The 14,718-nt window shown below is 52.7% G+C and overlaps 4 protein-coding genes across 4 annotated transcripts; 3 read left to right on the top strand and 1 right to left on the bottom strand.

The window, feature by feature from the left end:
• Window positions 1-810: 810 nt before the first annotated feature.
• J4E86_002203 (uncharacterized protein) lies at window positions 811-3,050 on the bottom strand (the record flags this gene model as incomplete). Its single annotated transcript, XM_051442764.1, has 4 exons — window positions 811-987; window positions 1,039-2,446; window positions 2,495-2,668; window positions 2,722-3,050. 4 exons carry the CDS (start codon window positions 3,048-3,050, stop codon window positions 811-813), a joined length of 2,088 nt encoding a protein of 695 aa, XP_051306352.1.
• Window positions 3,051-3,315: 265 nt separating this feature from the next.
• On the top strand, window positions 3,316-4,433 carry J4E86_002202 (uncharacterized protein; the record flags this gene model as incomplete). The annotated part of the gene is made up of 2 exons (XM_051442763.1): window positions 3,316-3,940; window positions 3,991-4,433. The coding sequence occupies 2 exons, from the start codon at window positions 3,316-3,318 to the stop codon at window positions 4,431-4,433; spliced, it is 1,068 nt and encodes a 355-aa protein (XP_051306351.1).
• A 375-nt stretch (window positions 4,434-4,808) lies between these two features.
• On the top strand, window positions 4,809-8,464 carry J4E86_002201 (uncharacterized protein; the record flags this gene model as incomplete). The annotated part of the gene is made up of 3 exons (XM_051442762.1): window positions 4,809-5,238; window positions 5,287-5,495; window positions 5,546-8,464. The coding sequence occupies 3 exons, from the start codon at window positions 4,809-4,811 to the stop codon at window positions 8,462-8,464; spliced, it is 3,558 nt and encodes a 1,185-aa protein (XP_051306350.1).
• A 1,761-nt stretch (window positions 8,465-10,225) lies between these two features.
• On the top strand, window positions 10,226-12,195 carry J4E86_002200 (uncharacterized protein; the record flags this gene model as incomplete). Its single annotated transcript, XM_051442761.1, has 2 exons — window positions 10,226-10,329; window positions 10,377-12,195. The coding sequence occupies 2 exons, from the start codon at window positions 10,226-10,228 to the stop codon at window positions 12,193-12,195; spliced, it is 1,923 nt and encodes a 640-aa protein (XP_051306349.1).
• Between the last annotated feature and the right edge of the window lie 2,523 nt (window positions 12,196-14,718).

Raw genomic sequence — 14,718 nt, 5'->3', positions numbered from 1 at the left:
CAGCGTGGTGTTGAGGACTGTGACTTGGGATGCTGGGGACAGGCGAACTTTGCTCTGGTCGACAAGGAAGCTCGTGCGTCTCCTTAATACCTGTGCGCTTGCTACTACAGCAAAGAAACCGACGGAGCAGGTCGCAAAAGACCATCACCAGTCCGCTTGCTCTCACTGGTAAATATTGCTGACGTGCGCGGGTAGCTAGTGCCTTCCTAATACAGGCGCGGGCAAAATGCTCGCAGTGAATGTGCAATGCAAAAAATCTATGGTGACCTTTGGTTAAGGTGCGGGTCCAACCAAGTTCAGGAGTGCATGCGCAAAGGAGGCGCGACGAAGTGACATGGAGTAACATCGGTTTGTCGACCTACTAGTCGCGTCGCAAAAGTGACGCGGCATCATGTGTCCTCCGTCTGCCTAGGGCAAACATGCACTTCTCAACGGTAACTATGCACCTACCATCCCAACTTCCGCGACCAGATCAAGTACCATATGCGATTTGTCCAAGAAAAATGCCAATCACGCATTACAGGATAATAGAAGACAGTATAGTCGAAGCCTACATGGCCTTAGAACTTGTTCCTGTTGAGTTTCATACTAACGTAGACTGACTGCACTGCAGCGCACCAGCTTAGTATCTTCTTTAATTCTCTCCTAGCATACAGCCAGTGTACGTGGCTGCCTCCTACATGATTATCACGAACACCACACGCTGAGCTGCACCTGACAGTGATGGTTTCATGCCCGTTGCCACGGGGGAACGCCAGACACATCTCTGATGCTCAATTCCAGGGTATACCTATGACAAGCATCCAACGCCTATATCTTCACAATGTCAACACGCGTCCGTTCCCAGAGCTTGTGCGCAACTGCAACCCCTTTCTCCCTTTCTGCGTCACTGACGACAGCTGGTTGTATTATGACGCGGGCATACGTCCCTGCCGCGCGCCGTTTAGCTAAAGTGCCAGGGTTGACAACCAGTACAGACTCCACGACCTAGTCAGGGTTAGCATATCGCTCTCTAGTGGGCGAGCCATCTTAGCATACCTTGACTGTGCCTTGAAGCACGCTGGGAGTTATGAGTATGTCAGGCCGTACATTCAGCATTTCGCCCAATTTGAGATAGCTCGTATCGAGCATGGTGCCCAAGGGAAGAAAAGGGCTGGGTAACTGTTCCTCTTCCAGCTCTTCACCCTCTTTCCGCTCACTGTTCCCTGCCTCATTCTTCATGACCTTCTCCTCGATTGGCGCGGGCATGAATTGCTGCTTTTCTCTTCCAGTTGGCGGGAAGATTGGCAAGAAACTCCGCTGCTCGAGGACGTTTCGAGCGCACCGTTCATAGATATTCGTACTTCGTGCCTTGCCGCCTGCCAGCTCTTCCCTACGTAGCATATCCAAGATATCGATGGACGACATGCCCACGGTCATTTCATTCATGCTGACAGTCATTGGGTTGGTCACGCATTGGACCATCTTTCCTGCAGCGCCCAGGCTAAGCTCCTTCTTGATGAACTTGTCCTGCGGAAACGCAGCATGGTGGTGATGCGCGTCTCGTAAGCTGGGGACCAGAAGAACATTACATGTTGGTACGCGTTTGTTAAAGTTTTGGATGGCACTCGAGACGTGGTGTCTGAACAGATCAGTCATGGTAGCCTGATCTGGGCTTACATTTGGCGGAGCATCGAAGTCTCCTGACCGGATTTGAGGATGTTCTGCGTCGAGGAATGGGCCCACCAAGATGATAGAGTCCGCGTATGCTTCAGCAGCATTGTCAAGGAAGGTGTGTAATGGGGCAAAGTCGAGATTCTGGTCGGTCGTGTAAGGTCCGGACGCAATCATGATGGTGAGAGGTCGGACATTCTCCGGATCGGAATCGGGCGTGTCGAGATATCTCGCGTTGATGGCATCCAATTCTTCGGGTCTTGTAGCAGGCGGATTCAGCAGAGGAAGTGACATGACTTCCGACACTACGAATGAGTCACCCGAAGCGTTGGTACCACGCAGAGCAACAATCTGGCCGGGAAAGAAATCATACGACGATAGCCCTTCTACGTTCAGCGGTACACGTCGGCCTGAGCCATGTCTTCGCGAGCCTTCAAGGACGAGTGATGCCGTGTTGAGTTTGCCTTCGCTTGTGTCGCTTGCAATTCTTCCGACTGCAATGATCTCGCTCGGTGACGGGTAATTGGGGTTGCCGAAGGCGCTTTCGTCCAGACCCGTTGTGTCCCTGAGTAGGTCACGGAACTCGTCAATCCTATCATCCAAGACTTCAGACGCCTCAGAGAGCTTCATGGCCATGGTGCGGTATGAGAACTTGGACATGTCCGTATTCGCCTTGAGTTTAATGCGAGGTTCTTTCGGTTCTTCTGACGGCGGCTCCGGGATGGCAATTTCGCTTTGCATGAATTGTTCGGTGATGTCGTTTGCGTTCGTACGGGAAGCGAAGTCAAAGACACTGAGTAGGCGTTAGAGCATGTCTGCGGTGTGCACCCAGTATACATACGGACCACCTGGGGCTTCAGCCTTCGGTGCCATGAATCCTCCGGGCGAACTCATCTCATGAGCCTTGGTGGCCTTGCCTCCCGGTGTCTGGAAGTTGGCTTTGCGCTTTACTGTACTGCCATTGGCGCCGTTCGTTGTGCTTTGACGTGGGGTACCCGGCACGAGTCCTTCTAGTCTGCGTCCAGTCAATGGCAATATCCTAGATGTCTTTCCACTGTTTAAACATACATATCATACATGTCCCCACCCTTTGCTCGTGGTGTTGGCTGGCCCCGCTTGACTTCGTTTCTCTGCTGGGCCTTCCCTCTGCTCTCGCGCTCCAATGCATCTTGTATCGTCTTTTTGAAGTCTCGTGCCGTCTTGACGTCCATCTTGCTCTCTTCACCGCCCATCTTCATGTTGTATGCCTGCCATTTGAAATCCAGCTCCTCGGGCGAGATGGAATACAGCCGTGACATGGACTGCAGTTCAGCGAGGACATCGGCGGGGAATTGGTCATCCTTGGTGTCGCAGTAGCGCTCGAAGCGCTCGGTGAGTTCGGTCGTAAGGTCGTCCATGTTGTGTGTGACTGTGAGTATTGTGGGTGATGGCCGGGAGAGCACTTTGCGCGTGCGAACTCCGAAGACGCGTCGCGCGTGTCGGTGGGGCTAGCATGGAGGCGGCCTAGGGCGATCGACGTGCATGCAGGGACCGCCATGCTTCCCAAAAAGTTACCCAAGGCTGACACCAACGCCAACACGGCAACAAGGACTTCACCCAAGATACTTGAACAAGAACGGTAGACGAGACCAACTTGGGCTGATCAATTACACCCTGAACATAATGTCTGCAATTGGCCCCTTTGCGGAGCCTGCACCCGGCTGCAAGCCCGCCGCTGCCCCTGCCTTGACCGCCGAGCAGCAAACCAAATACGACGAGCTTCTCGCCGATGTCCGCACATGGGAAACACTGCCCACCACCTCTGCAAAGACTGCCGAGACCTCACCAATCAGCGACGATGAGCGCATGTGGCTCACTCGCGAATGCCTCCTCCGATACCTGCGTGCCACCAAGTGGAACCTTCCCCAAGCGGTACAGCGCCTGCGCTCGACGCTGGTATGGCGTCGTGAGTACGGCACCGACCGCTTCACTGCCGAGTACATCTCAGAGGAGAACGAAACCGGCAAGCAGGTCTTGCTTGGTTTCGACAACGAGGGAAGGCCGTGTCTGTACCTGCTGCCGCAGAACCAGAACACCAAGGAGACACCCAAGCGGGTAGAGCACTTGGTCTACATGCTGGAGCGCACCATAGACTTGCACCCGCCTGGCCAGGAGAGTCTGGCACTGTTGATCGACTTCAGGAACACGGGAGCTGGTGGCACCCCTAGCATGGGCATCGCCAAACAGGTCCTTGACATCTTGCAGAACCACTACCCTGAGCGACTTGGTAGGGCATTGCTCACACACCGTAAGGACCACTCCAATGCCCCACGCATGCACTACTGACATCACGAATAGTCCCATGGTATGTCAATGCCTTCCTCAAGCTCATCAACCCCTTTATCGACCCCGTCACCAAGTCCAAGATCAAATCGAACGAGCCCCTACCCAACCACGTGCCCACATCACAGCTCATGAAAGTCTCCGGCGGTGAAGTCGACTTCAAGTACGACCATTCCGTCTACTGGCCAGCGCTTGAGAAGATCTCCACGGAGCGGAGACAACAGAGGAAAGAGCGATGGGAGAAGGCTGGCAAGATCATAGGAGAGAGTGAGATCTACCTGTGGGGAGGAGACGAGCCTAGTCTTGGAAGTGCGACGGCAGAGAAGACGGCGGGCGAGGCTGCAGTGCCTGCAGCAGCCGAGACTACCACTACTGCGTCCAACGGGGGGACAGAGCTTGTTGAGGGTGTTGAGAAGCTGGACATCAAAGAAGGCGAGCCGGTCAAGGCTGCTGCCTGAACGGTTGTTAATAATTGGTAGACTGAGATTTTCCCTATGAGCACTGTATATAATAGACCAATCGACCTCGTCCGACAAGGCAACAGCTGGTTGCCCGTACCGAGAGCGTTTCCCTGCCAAGTGAAGCACATGCACCTGGGAATCTCACATTTGACTGGCAAAGGGGCGGCAACAAGTGCAAGCAGATGTGACGGAGCGTTAAGGCGACACGTCGATGGCGTAGTGTAAGACGCACGTGCGCGCAACCTTGCACTAAAAGTGCTCGGACATACAACGCGTCTCCCATCACCGTCCCCGCCTCAACTGTACCGATCGCGCCGCGCACTTCCACCTCCACCTCGACCATCATCAACGAGCCAATCGCGCGCAAAAAACATGAGCGCGACCGAATCACCCTCGGGGACTGATCAAGTCGCATCTTCGGCCGCGCGACGCAAATCCGGACGCGTATCCAAGCGACCAGCCAGATTCGCGCCAGGCGCAAGTCCAACCGGCAGCACGAAGCGCAAGCGCGGCGATGACAACGACAGCGGATTCGACGCGACAGAGCCGCCGTCCGACGATGAGTCTGAGGAAAGCAGCGAAGACGAGCCAGATGAGGAAGAACTGAAAGAGCGCAGGCGCAGGAACAAGGCCAAGGCTTCTGCGCGCAAGCCCGCATCCAAGAAGGCAAAGACGAACGGCGAGAGTGTCAGTCTTGCGATTCGGCCCGCCAGCAATGCGACCAAGAAACCGGCTACCAAGCGGCCGCGAAAGGCGCCTGTGCGCAAGAGCGCGCTGCCCGATGAGACTGAAGGCTTATACGGTACGTGTGCGGGTACGCCGGGAACACGCACAAGCTAACATACGCCAGCCGATGTGTTTGCCAGCGGAGACCGGCTCGAGGATGTCGCTGCACGATGGGTCGCCCGCTTCAACGAGCATGAAGCAAAAGCTGTGGCTGAGATTGTCAACCTGGTGCTGCAAGCTTCAGGCTGCGATCTGCGGATAAATGAAGACGACATAGCAGATCCAGACAATGCGCCAAACCGCGTAGCCGAGATTCAAGAAGAATTCCAGCAGGTAGGCTGCGGTACTTCGCACACGACTCTTCACTTGTTAACACATCGCAGTACGAAGTCACAGAGTACCCGCTGATCGCCAAGGCCAAAGACGGCGGAGGCAATGCTTTCAGGAACGCGCTACAGGGCTTTTTCATCACTCTCATACAAACCGCTGCGCAGTCAGGCCTTCTGTATGAGAGCGCAGAGCTTATCGAGAACATCTCGGTGTGGCTAGGCGCCATGTCCTCGACCGGCAACCGTCCCTTCCGTCACACAAGCACGGTTGCTTCGTTGGCCATCACGACTGCACTAGCCCAAGTTGCCGCCGACCTCGTCGAGAACACAGCAAAGCGCGTTCGTCAAAGCGAAGCGGAAGCCAAGAAGTCTAGAGTCAACAAAGCACGTGTGTCCGCGGCGGACCACGAGATAGAAGAGTACAACCAGAAGCTAGAGTTCGTGGGAGGGCAGCTAGATGATTGGTTCGCCGCAGTCTATGTCCATCGTTATCGCGACGTGGATCCTAAGATTAGAGTCGACAGCGTGGTAGCGCTGGCAGACTGGATCATCGCATACCCCGACAAGTTCTTCGATGGCACGAAACTTCGCTACTTGGGCTGGGTTCTCTCAGATCCAAATCCATCGACACGCATAGAGGTTCTCCACCAGCTCGCGCGGCTCTTCAAAGATGAGAGTAAATTGGCTGGACTGAAGACCTTCACGGAACGCTTTCGACCACGCATCGTCGAGATGGCCACGCACGACGCCGAGGTCAATGTGCGTGCTGCAGCCGTGGACTTGCTCGACATTCTTCGCGAGGCAGGCTTCCTGGAGCCTGATGACATCGATTCCATCGGTAAACTCATCTTCGATTCCGATGCAAAGGTCCGCAAGGCTGTGGTAGGCTTCTTCGCTGAGAACGTCAACGCCGCCTATGAGGCCACCGTAGAAGACATGGGAGGCGAAGAAGCTCTCAATGAAGCCTTGGCGCCAGCCGATGAAGAGGAGGAAGAATACCACAACCCCCGACTGGAATGGCTGAAATTGAAATGCCTCGTCGATCAGCTGCTCTCATACGACGAAGACGAGGTTGAGCTCCCTTCACAGATCCAACGCATGTCTCCTGGTACAGAATTGGAGCTGATTGCCAACGGAATCGAGACCCGCTGCTCGCTCGCGGCTCAAGCGCTGTACGACGTTGTTCCTGAAATCCGATCATGGGAGGTAGTAGCTGGCTATCTCCTCTACGACCATTCTCAGACTGCGCAGGACGAGAGCGAAGATCCCGAAATCATGCTTCGCCAAACATGTCGGCTCGAAGAGAAGCATGAGACTGTTCTCCTGGACATTTTGAGTGCTGCGGTCCGTATTCGGCTACAGCGCTTCGCAGACATGCAGAAGGATAAGAAGAAAACCAAGACGCAACGCGAAAGCGATAAAGAAGAGCAGTCAGACATGGCTCGACGACTCTCCTTGCTCATTCCTCAGCTTCTGAAGAAGTTTGGCGCTATACCCGAAACTGCAGCATTGTGTCTTCAGTTGGAGCGTGAGCTGAACCTCGACGTATTTGAGGAATTACGGCAGAATGCAGCTCTCATAACACTGCTTGACGACATCAACAAACAGTTCCTCACTCATCACAACGAGCGCGTCCTTGGAGAAGCTATCAAGTCTATACTTCATGCCCAAGAGAGCGAAGAGTTACGAGAAACCGTGGATCTTAAGGTGCAAGCGCTTTGGGATGACCTGATTAACACATTCGACGCGCTTCGACGAGACAAGGATTTGTCCGTGCGAGGTAATCTTGATGAGAATGTTCTTCGTGGGCTATCCAATGTCGTACTGAAGATGTCGCAACTAGCAGTTGTCTCGAACGCTACTCTGCTTGAACAGATTGTTACTCCTGCAAAGTCCAAAGGCAAGGGGAAGAAGGCCGCCCTGAATACGCCACCTGTCGACTCAGTACTGCAGATAATCGAGCGCGGAGTACTGGTCGAAGAGGCAGACGGAGAAGTTGAGGAGGCAGACGACACTCTTGTCAGTCATGCAATCTACTTAATGTTCGGATACTTCATGTGGAAGTGCAAGGCTTGCACTATTCATGTCGAAGAAGGTACCAGCATGCCTGAAGACGAACTCATGGCCTTGGTCGAGCGAAGAGATAATTGCGTCAGATCACTGATGAAAATTATGGAGGGTCGAAAAGGCACATCCGAAGTACGACTAAACGCGACAAACCTTTTCCTAGACATCCACACCATGTTTTGCAACCTTAGGGTCAAGAAGGAAAGGATGGTGAAGACGCCCAGGAAGACGCAGGGTCGCGGTTCAAATGCAGCCAACGACGACTGGGAAGCTCTCTGTCGCGACATCGATGGTAACACTACGAAACTCATTCTCCAGATCCTTACGGCCTGGGAGAACTATCTGGCTAAGCTCATCCACAAGCGCTTAGAAGAGCCAGACATCGACGATGAGCCTATCGATCCGGACGACGAGCCTGAGAGTGACGAAGAAGACGCTGCGGACGAGCATGGTGTATCCGAAAAGAAAGTGCGCGCTCTTCTGGTAGACGATCAGTTCTGCCGGTTCGGCGCGCGCATTGTACATGCAATACATGCCGGGGCCCTCGACAGCGATGGTTCAGGCGCAGTGCGCAAGCGTCTCGAGCGTAACAGATTGAAGCTCACACCAAACTTTAGAGAGGTTGTGAATCATCTCGATGCCTCCAAACAGCGCAAAGTCACTAAGAAGATATCAAAGACGGCGAAGCCGAATGCCACATCGGCTAAGAGCGCAGAAGTAGTTGAGCTAGATAGCGACGAAGAAGAAGAAGAGCAGGAGCACGAACAGGAGGTCCCTGGTGACGGGATTGAGGATGAAGACATGGCTGATGGCGATGCCGAGCAGACTAACGGTGTGGAGCCAATTGCGAATGGCGAGGAGGATGCCGAACTTAATGGTGACGACGAGAGCATTCTCGGCGATTGAGTATGAATGTGGGTCTACGATTGTTTACTTCGTCTCTTCAAATTCGTTCTCTACGCACATTTACGGCAAAGCACGTTCAGAGGCATGTCCTCTGATGTTTCTTACCGATTTGTTGCTGTATATCACGGCTGCAGCATGGCGCTCCGGCGTTACCATGATAGCTAGGTAGGCCGTCCAGCCACCACTACAATGGTTATGGCGCTTCCTCTGTATGTAGTTCCAAGGGACGATTTCATTTCGCTTTGACACGATGAAATAGTTTAGAACAACGATCTCCATCTTGCAAACATGTGATGGCACGATAGCTATTGACTGCCTGGCTAGCTAGCTGAGTCTTGACGAGCGCCGCTTCATGCTTCAGTAGCCACTGCGAACTCGCAAGTCCTAGGGATGCATGTCAGTGCTTCCAGCCCCAGGCCAGGTGAATGGCGCGCATAACCTTAGCTTCCAAGGTTAAGCGAGTCCGGGAGTCTGGAACCTCACCACCTCCCGTCCACGATCACCTCTGGTCCGGTGAGTCCGCAGAATGCGATGTCGCCTCCACGAAACCCTACTGATCCGAATGCGCATTTGATATTTCTCATGAGCATCCGTAATGGGGGTAGCGCCAATACGAGCGCTCCGCCCCTGCCTCCGCACATGCAGTGCCAAGCCAGACGTCGTCGAGGAAGACCCAGCTGAGTAGCTCTGGATCAGCCACGCTTTTACTTTATCGCTTCTCTCTTCCCGTTTCGTGTCGCGCAAGTCGGGGTTTTCGCACTTCTTCTCTCGCGTCTTGTCAGATCTGCAGGCTGTGAAGCTTAACAGGCACCAGAATAGTCCATGATGCAGATCAGACACTGCAAGCCTCATTCTTGGCACGACAAGCTCGTAGCTGAAGACTTTGCCAGCGCATGCAGTCAGCAGCTTCTTGACTTTGTGTTCATGTTACTTTGAGCGCTTTGCTCACGCTTCGCACCACCTTTGATGTCTTCGCGCGTACAACTGATCTGACGAACCTAGGAAGTTCCAGAATTACGCCTGTAGCTGTGGTACAGGAAAACACGGCCATCGTCAAGAGATGCGGCAATTTGTCGGCAGCGGAGATCTCAGCTCACGTCGCTAGACCCAAATCCAAGCCATCGGCGACCCAGATCTTGGTATTCGTACATCTGGATACGAGAAGCTTTGTCTTGGCAGTTGTCAGCCGCTTCCGCACCCCAGGTTTCCCCATGTGGGTACGATGGCCTACGCAGGGCTGAGAAGGTCGAGATCAGTCTCTGGTAGTCTTGCGGCGACTAAACTAGCGAGAGATCATACAGAAGCCTATCACATCTCTGAGAAAGAGAGAAAGATCCTTGTTCTTCTAGAAGAGGAAGTCCAAGCAGTACCTTGGCACCTTGAACTACACCACAATAAACATCTTGTGGCAGCCCGCCCCATGTTAATACACTCTTGCCGAACGTCTTGGAAATATCGACGGCGTCCGCCATCGATGTGGTACTGGTCACAAAGGCAGCTGTGATCTGGCTGGAGCGTTAGGCAGGCTTCGAGACCAGTACTCGCTTGACTATCTCCATGATACTGAGGCTAACAAGCTCAGAGTGTCCATCTTAGTGCACTAGTACTATGTCGCCCTGTCCGACTTTGAGAAGCAAGACTACCTTGCAACTTGGTGCGAGAAGGTAGCCTCCACGACACATATATAACCAGCTCCTCTCCCCACCTTGATTACATTCACACCAGACCTCCAACACAATTCATCAAACTGGACAATAAAAGATGTCTCGCGTATCAAGGCTCGCCTCTTTCCTTGCGCTGGCCTCAACGGGTCTAGCTCAACTTCCGAACATCCAACCGTTCACTGTTACTGGATCTCTGGACGGGTACGTCTGTCACGTTCGGATATGAATTCGATGCTAACATAATGCAGTTGCAATGCTAAGAACACGGAATACAATTCCGGTGGTTCAATCTCAGTCAACAACTGGAATATTGAAGTGCCACAGAATCTCATCGTTCAGTTCCCCGTAGTGTGGGCACCATTCCGGGAACTCTGCGATGCAGAAGCCCTTGGCTTCGAGACTACCGTCGTTGGCAACATTGTGGGCGGTAGAGTTATTGCTGGGCAGGTTTCAGTCGCCCAACGCTTCGGTCTCGAAGGCAGCCAAGGATATATCTCGGCAATCAACGATGACGGTACGCTTCAGATCGCCAGTGGGCCAACTGTCCGAATCAACGACCCTGATGGCCTATTTGGACCCCAGTATAACTCTCAGAAATACTGGATCGCCGACACAGCTAGTCCGTCGGTAACATCGTTCTCGGGATTTCCTATGTGTATTCCATACTCTGGAAACACCGCCAAGTGCTCAAGCTCGAATCGGCCCAACAGTCAGTCGTTCACGCCCCAAGATCCACTCAGCATGGTTCCATTCAAGGTCGGCGACTTCATTGAGTACTCTGGTCTCAAGGTTGGTGGCAATGAAATCCTCGCTTCGTCGATCGTGTGCATCAGCTTGCACATCACGACACAAGCTAGCGAGAGTGTACCCAACTACATTCGCGTTGAGGACTTCCTCATTGGCGTTCCTGACAACTCACCGAATGTGGAGTTTGCCGATATCCGCGTGATCGGCTTCCTGTCCAGCTGCTCCGGCGCTATAGTCACTATCAGTGCTATTGACATCGACCCTTGCACAGGCAAGGAGACATATCGCACCATCGGCACAGCCACTCCAAAGCAAGAGACTCGTTGTAAATGGGAGGCTCGCATTGCTTCGCCAGCTCAAGCTCCCTTCACCCGCGAGTACCGCATTACGACCAACACACCAGTAAAGGAGACCAAGGATGGTATCAAGGCTGGTCAGTTCATTGCAGCTGTTAGCGAATGGATCTTCCCTGAGGTCGATGTGCCTGGAACCAACCCGCCAGCCTACCCATTCAACGATATCCGGGGATTGGTTCAGGGTGACTTCCTTGATGGCAAACAGTACGGACCTCTGTCACCGTTCCCAGGTCCCAGCCCGCCATCGCCATCCAAGATCTGCAGTCCCGCAGACATCCCAGACCCTAACGCAACCCCGACTCCTTCGGCTACTCCCTCAGCTATCCCTTCGCCCAACCCCAACCCAGATGAGCCAGCTACACCACAGACTGCCCCAATTGCCTCTGTGGCAAGCTTTGCGTCTGCTCTGCGCGTCGGCACTATTGTAGCACTCTTGGGTTCCAACACCGCCGAGGGCCTCAAAGACACTGATCTGAACTTCAGCTGGACCAAGACCGCACCTTCCTCGGCGACCGTTAGCATCACCAACGCCAACAGCCCCAGCGCCACATTCCTCGCACCTAAAGTAACGACCGAGACATCCTTTACCTTTGAACTCACCGTCACCTCCAAGACCGACGCCACAAAGACCAGCAAGGCAACCGTCACTGTCAAGATAAACCCCACTTTGGCCGACACCGTCACCCTGGACACGTACACCTGGGAGTCGAAGCAATCCGGCAGCATCACTGCGACATGTACCTCCAATGTGAAGAACGGAGATAACAAGGTCATGACGCTGCTTCTCAACGGCACCATAAAGCGGACTATGGTAGCGGTGAACGGAAGTCCAGGTAAATGGACATATAGTGCTAGGGATACGGCGAGGCCGAACAACTTGAAGTGTGTGAGTGATTTGAAGGGAGAGAGTGCGGTGAGGCAGGGTACTGTGACGACGAGAAGAAGGAGAGCTGTTGTTTGGTAGATGATTATTGATGTATGTAATGATTGATGAATGATTGATTAGTACGCGAACATTTGTTCTTTTGCCCCCTGCATAGCTGACTGTGAAGGCTGGATCGCTGTTCAGCTTTCAGTAGCGGGCTGAGGCTGATTTTTCCCCTCTTATATGTCTTGCCAATCACGTCTTGCAGTTTCCGCCACCAAAGCTGAAACCCAGACCCTTCTATGGACTCTGTACTCCGCATGCTTAAGAGGTCAGCATGCCCCACTGGTGGTTCCGCAATATTGTACTTTGCTCCTCTGCTTCGTATCTTAATCTTCTTAGCTATGGACTGCAAAAGTGAGAACATCGGGAATTCCATCCCTGATATCGCTGGTGTTGGGGTGAGTTCAACTGTGACGCTCATAGATCTTATCTATGCTTACTCTTTCCAAGATCATTTTAGCCTTTGCCATTCTGGCAGGTCTGTCTTTGGTAATTGCAGGTATTGGCTACTGCGCAATTTTGCATGCAAGATGGAAGCGATTTGATGCCTCGGGCAATCTGATAGATGAGAACAGTCCGGAAATGAAACGAACTCAGTTCTTCCGTTCACAGAGACTCGAACTTACGGAAAAGGTTCTTCGATCAATCAGCGAAGTCCAGATTTTCAACGGTAATACATTTCCGTCGCTGCTGATGCACTTACGCAATTGCTAATCTAAATAGGCATCGCGCTCCTCATCGCTGCCATGGTTCAACGAAACAGCCTGAGCCTTTATCATCTACATGTGGTTTATGATACTGTTAACTTTACCGCGTAAGTAGCCAGTGCAACATGTTAGGCTATTCAGGCTAAACATTGGCAGCGTCTCATTCACGGCCTCGATTTTTGTTGTCTGGCTTTCTCGAAAGATACGAAAGCCGAAAGGCGAAGATCTGCATCCGAACAATACCCGGCGAGAACCTCTACAGGTACGACGGTTACCATGGAAGAAGTTTCTTTTATCCACCTCGCTGTGGATAACGGTATTCTGTATACTCTACTTTGCTTATGCGGTGCTTTTCGGTATAGCCTTAGGGAAGTGGAACGTCGATAAATTTGGCTATTGCTACCGCGATCGGGGTATCACAAGTCCAGACCAACAACACCCTGAGGCCGACCATATATACCTTAGTATCACCTGCTTGAACATGTTCAGCTTACTGTATGGAAGCTTCATCGAATCGGAAAAACCCCCGGTATTGGTCGACACATTCTTGCCTGACTCCATTCGACAGATATACGACAAATACGTTGACGCCATGGCTTCGTGCGAGAAGAAAGTCAATAGTGCGATCGGAGCCCTTTTCACCAAGTGCATCAGCCTCTTCCCAACTCCGATAAGAGCCAAGATCACGGATCTATCATCAAGACTACCCCTGCCCCCAATCTTCAATCTCCGAAACCCATCGACGGAACTAGGACTGGTGATTGTTCCTGTCGCTCAATTTCTGCTTTATTTGTATATGGTATGGGCCATTCGGTCCGCAAATCGCATGCATCTCCAGGGCGAATCCGAAGACACGTGGGGATTTGGCCAGGTCGTAGCGCTCATCCAAATTCTCCCAATACTGAAGGGCTGTGCGAAGGACTGCATGGGTAAGACTGCCCCGAGGAGCTTGTACATTTGCTGATACAGATAGAGTATCGAAAAGAAACAGCGAAATGGCTGAATGAGAACCCCGAACGCGGACGTACCCAGATGCCAGCATTAGGTACGAGCCCTTGACATGGGAATATTCTTCTCATGAAAAAGTTGCCATAGGAGGAAGTGACCTTGAGAGAAGTGAATAACAATGCCGGGACCCAAGTAGGAGATATGCTAGAAGACTACTGTTGTGTCTCGAACGGAGACAATGCCGAAATGATGTAGAGAGGAGATTAAGGGGTGGATGGAAACTTCGATAGCGTACATCTAGCCTCAACTGCGAACCGTGAAAGTGTTGCTGTCTTCAACACTTTACGCCGAGATGCCTTTTCTGGCAGCACTGTTTATAGCCATGTGGAAATTGGGTGCTCTAGAGGAGTCATAGCTGCTGGCACCGCCGCTCATAGTCATCCAGGGAATCGTGACTGCAATCAACGCTTCCCAACATTTTGCCTGACCTGGCGATGTGACCCACGGGTAACGGACGGGAAGAAGACGCCTCGAAACGAACTCAACCGTGGATCGTATACAGCTTTCGACAGAATGCGAAAGTATTGCCTTTTGCGGGTATCTCAGGGGCTGGCGGGACGATCCAGGGTATTATTGCGGAAGCTTGTCTGGTGTGGATGTCTTAGCGTGAACAACAAGACATGTCAACACCTCACGCCGTCTATTCACTCACCCACGATATGGCGACTGCAATCAATGGATACTGTGGAATCTGCTCATTGTGGTAGTATCGTGAAGTACCGTTCCATGGGAGGCAGGTCGGCGACATGACTGCGAGATGCGTCATGCCGCTGTCGTACCGTGGAATTGTTGACATCGAGGCTGCAATGGCTCGTCTCTACACCCAGGTTTCGCAGCAGTAATC

Source organism: Alternaria arbusti (assembly GCF_024043155.1).
Source record: "Alternaria arbusti strain BMP 1465 chromosome Unknown scaffold_2, whole genome shotgun sequence".
Lineage (NCBI taxonomy): Eukaryota > Fungi > Ascomycota > Dothideomycetes > Pleosporales > Pleosporaceae > Alternaria > Alternaria arbusti.
The sequence above is the reverse complement of the archived record's forward strand: the minus strand, read 5'-3'. Positions and strand labels throughout refer to the sequence as shown.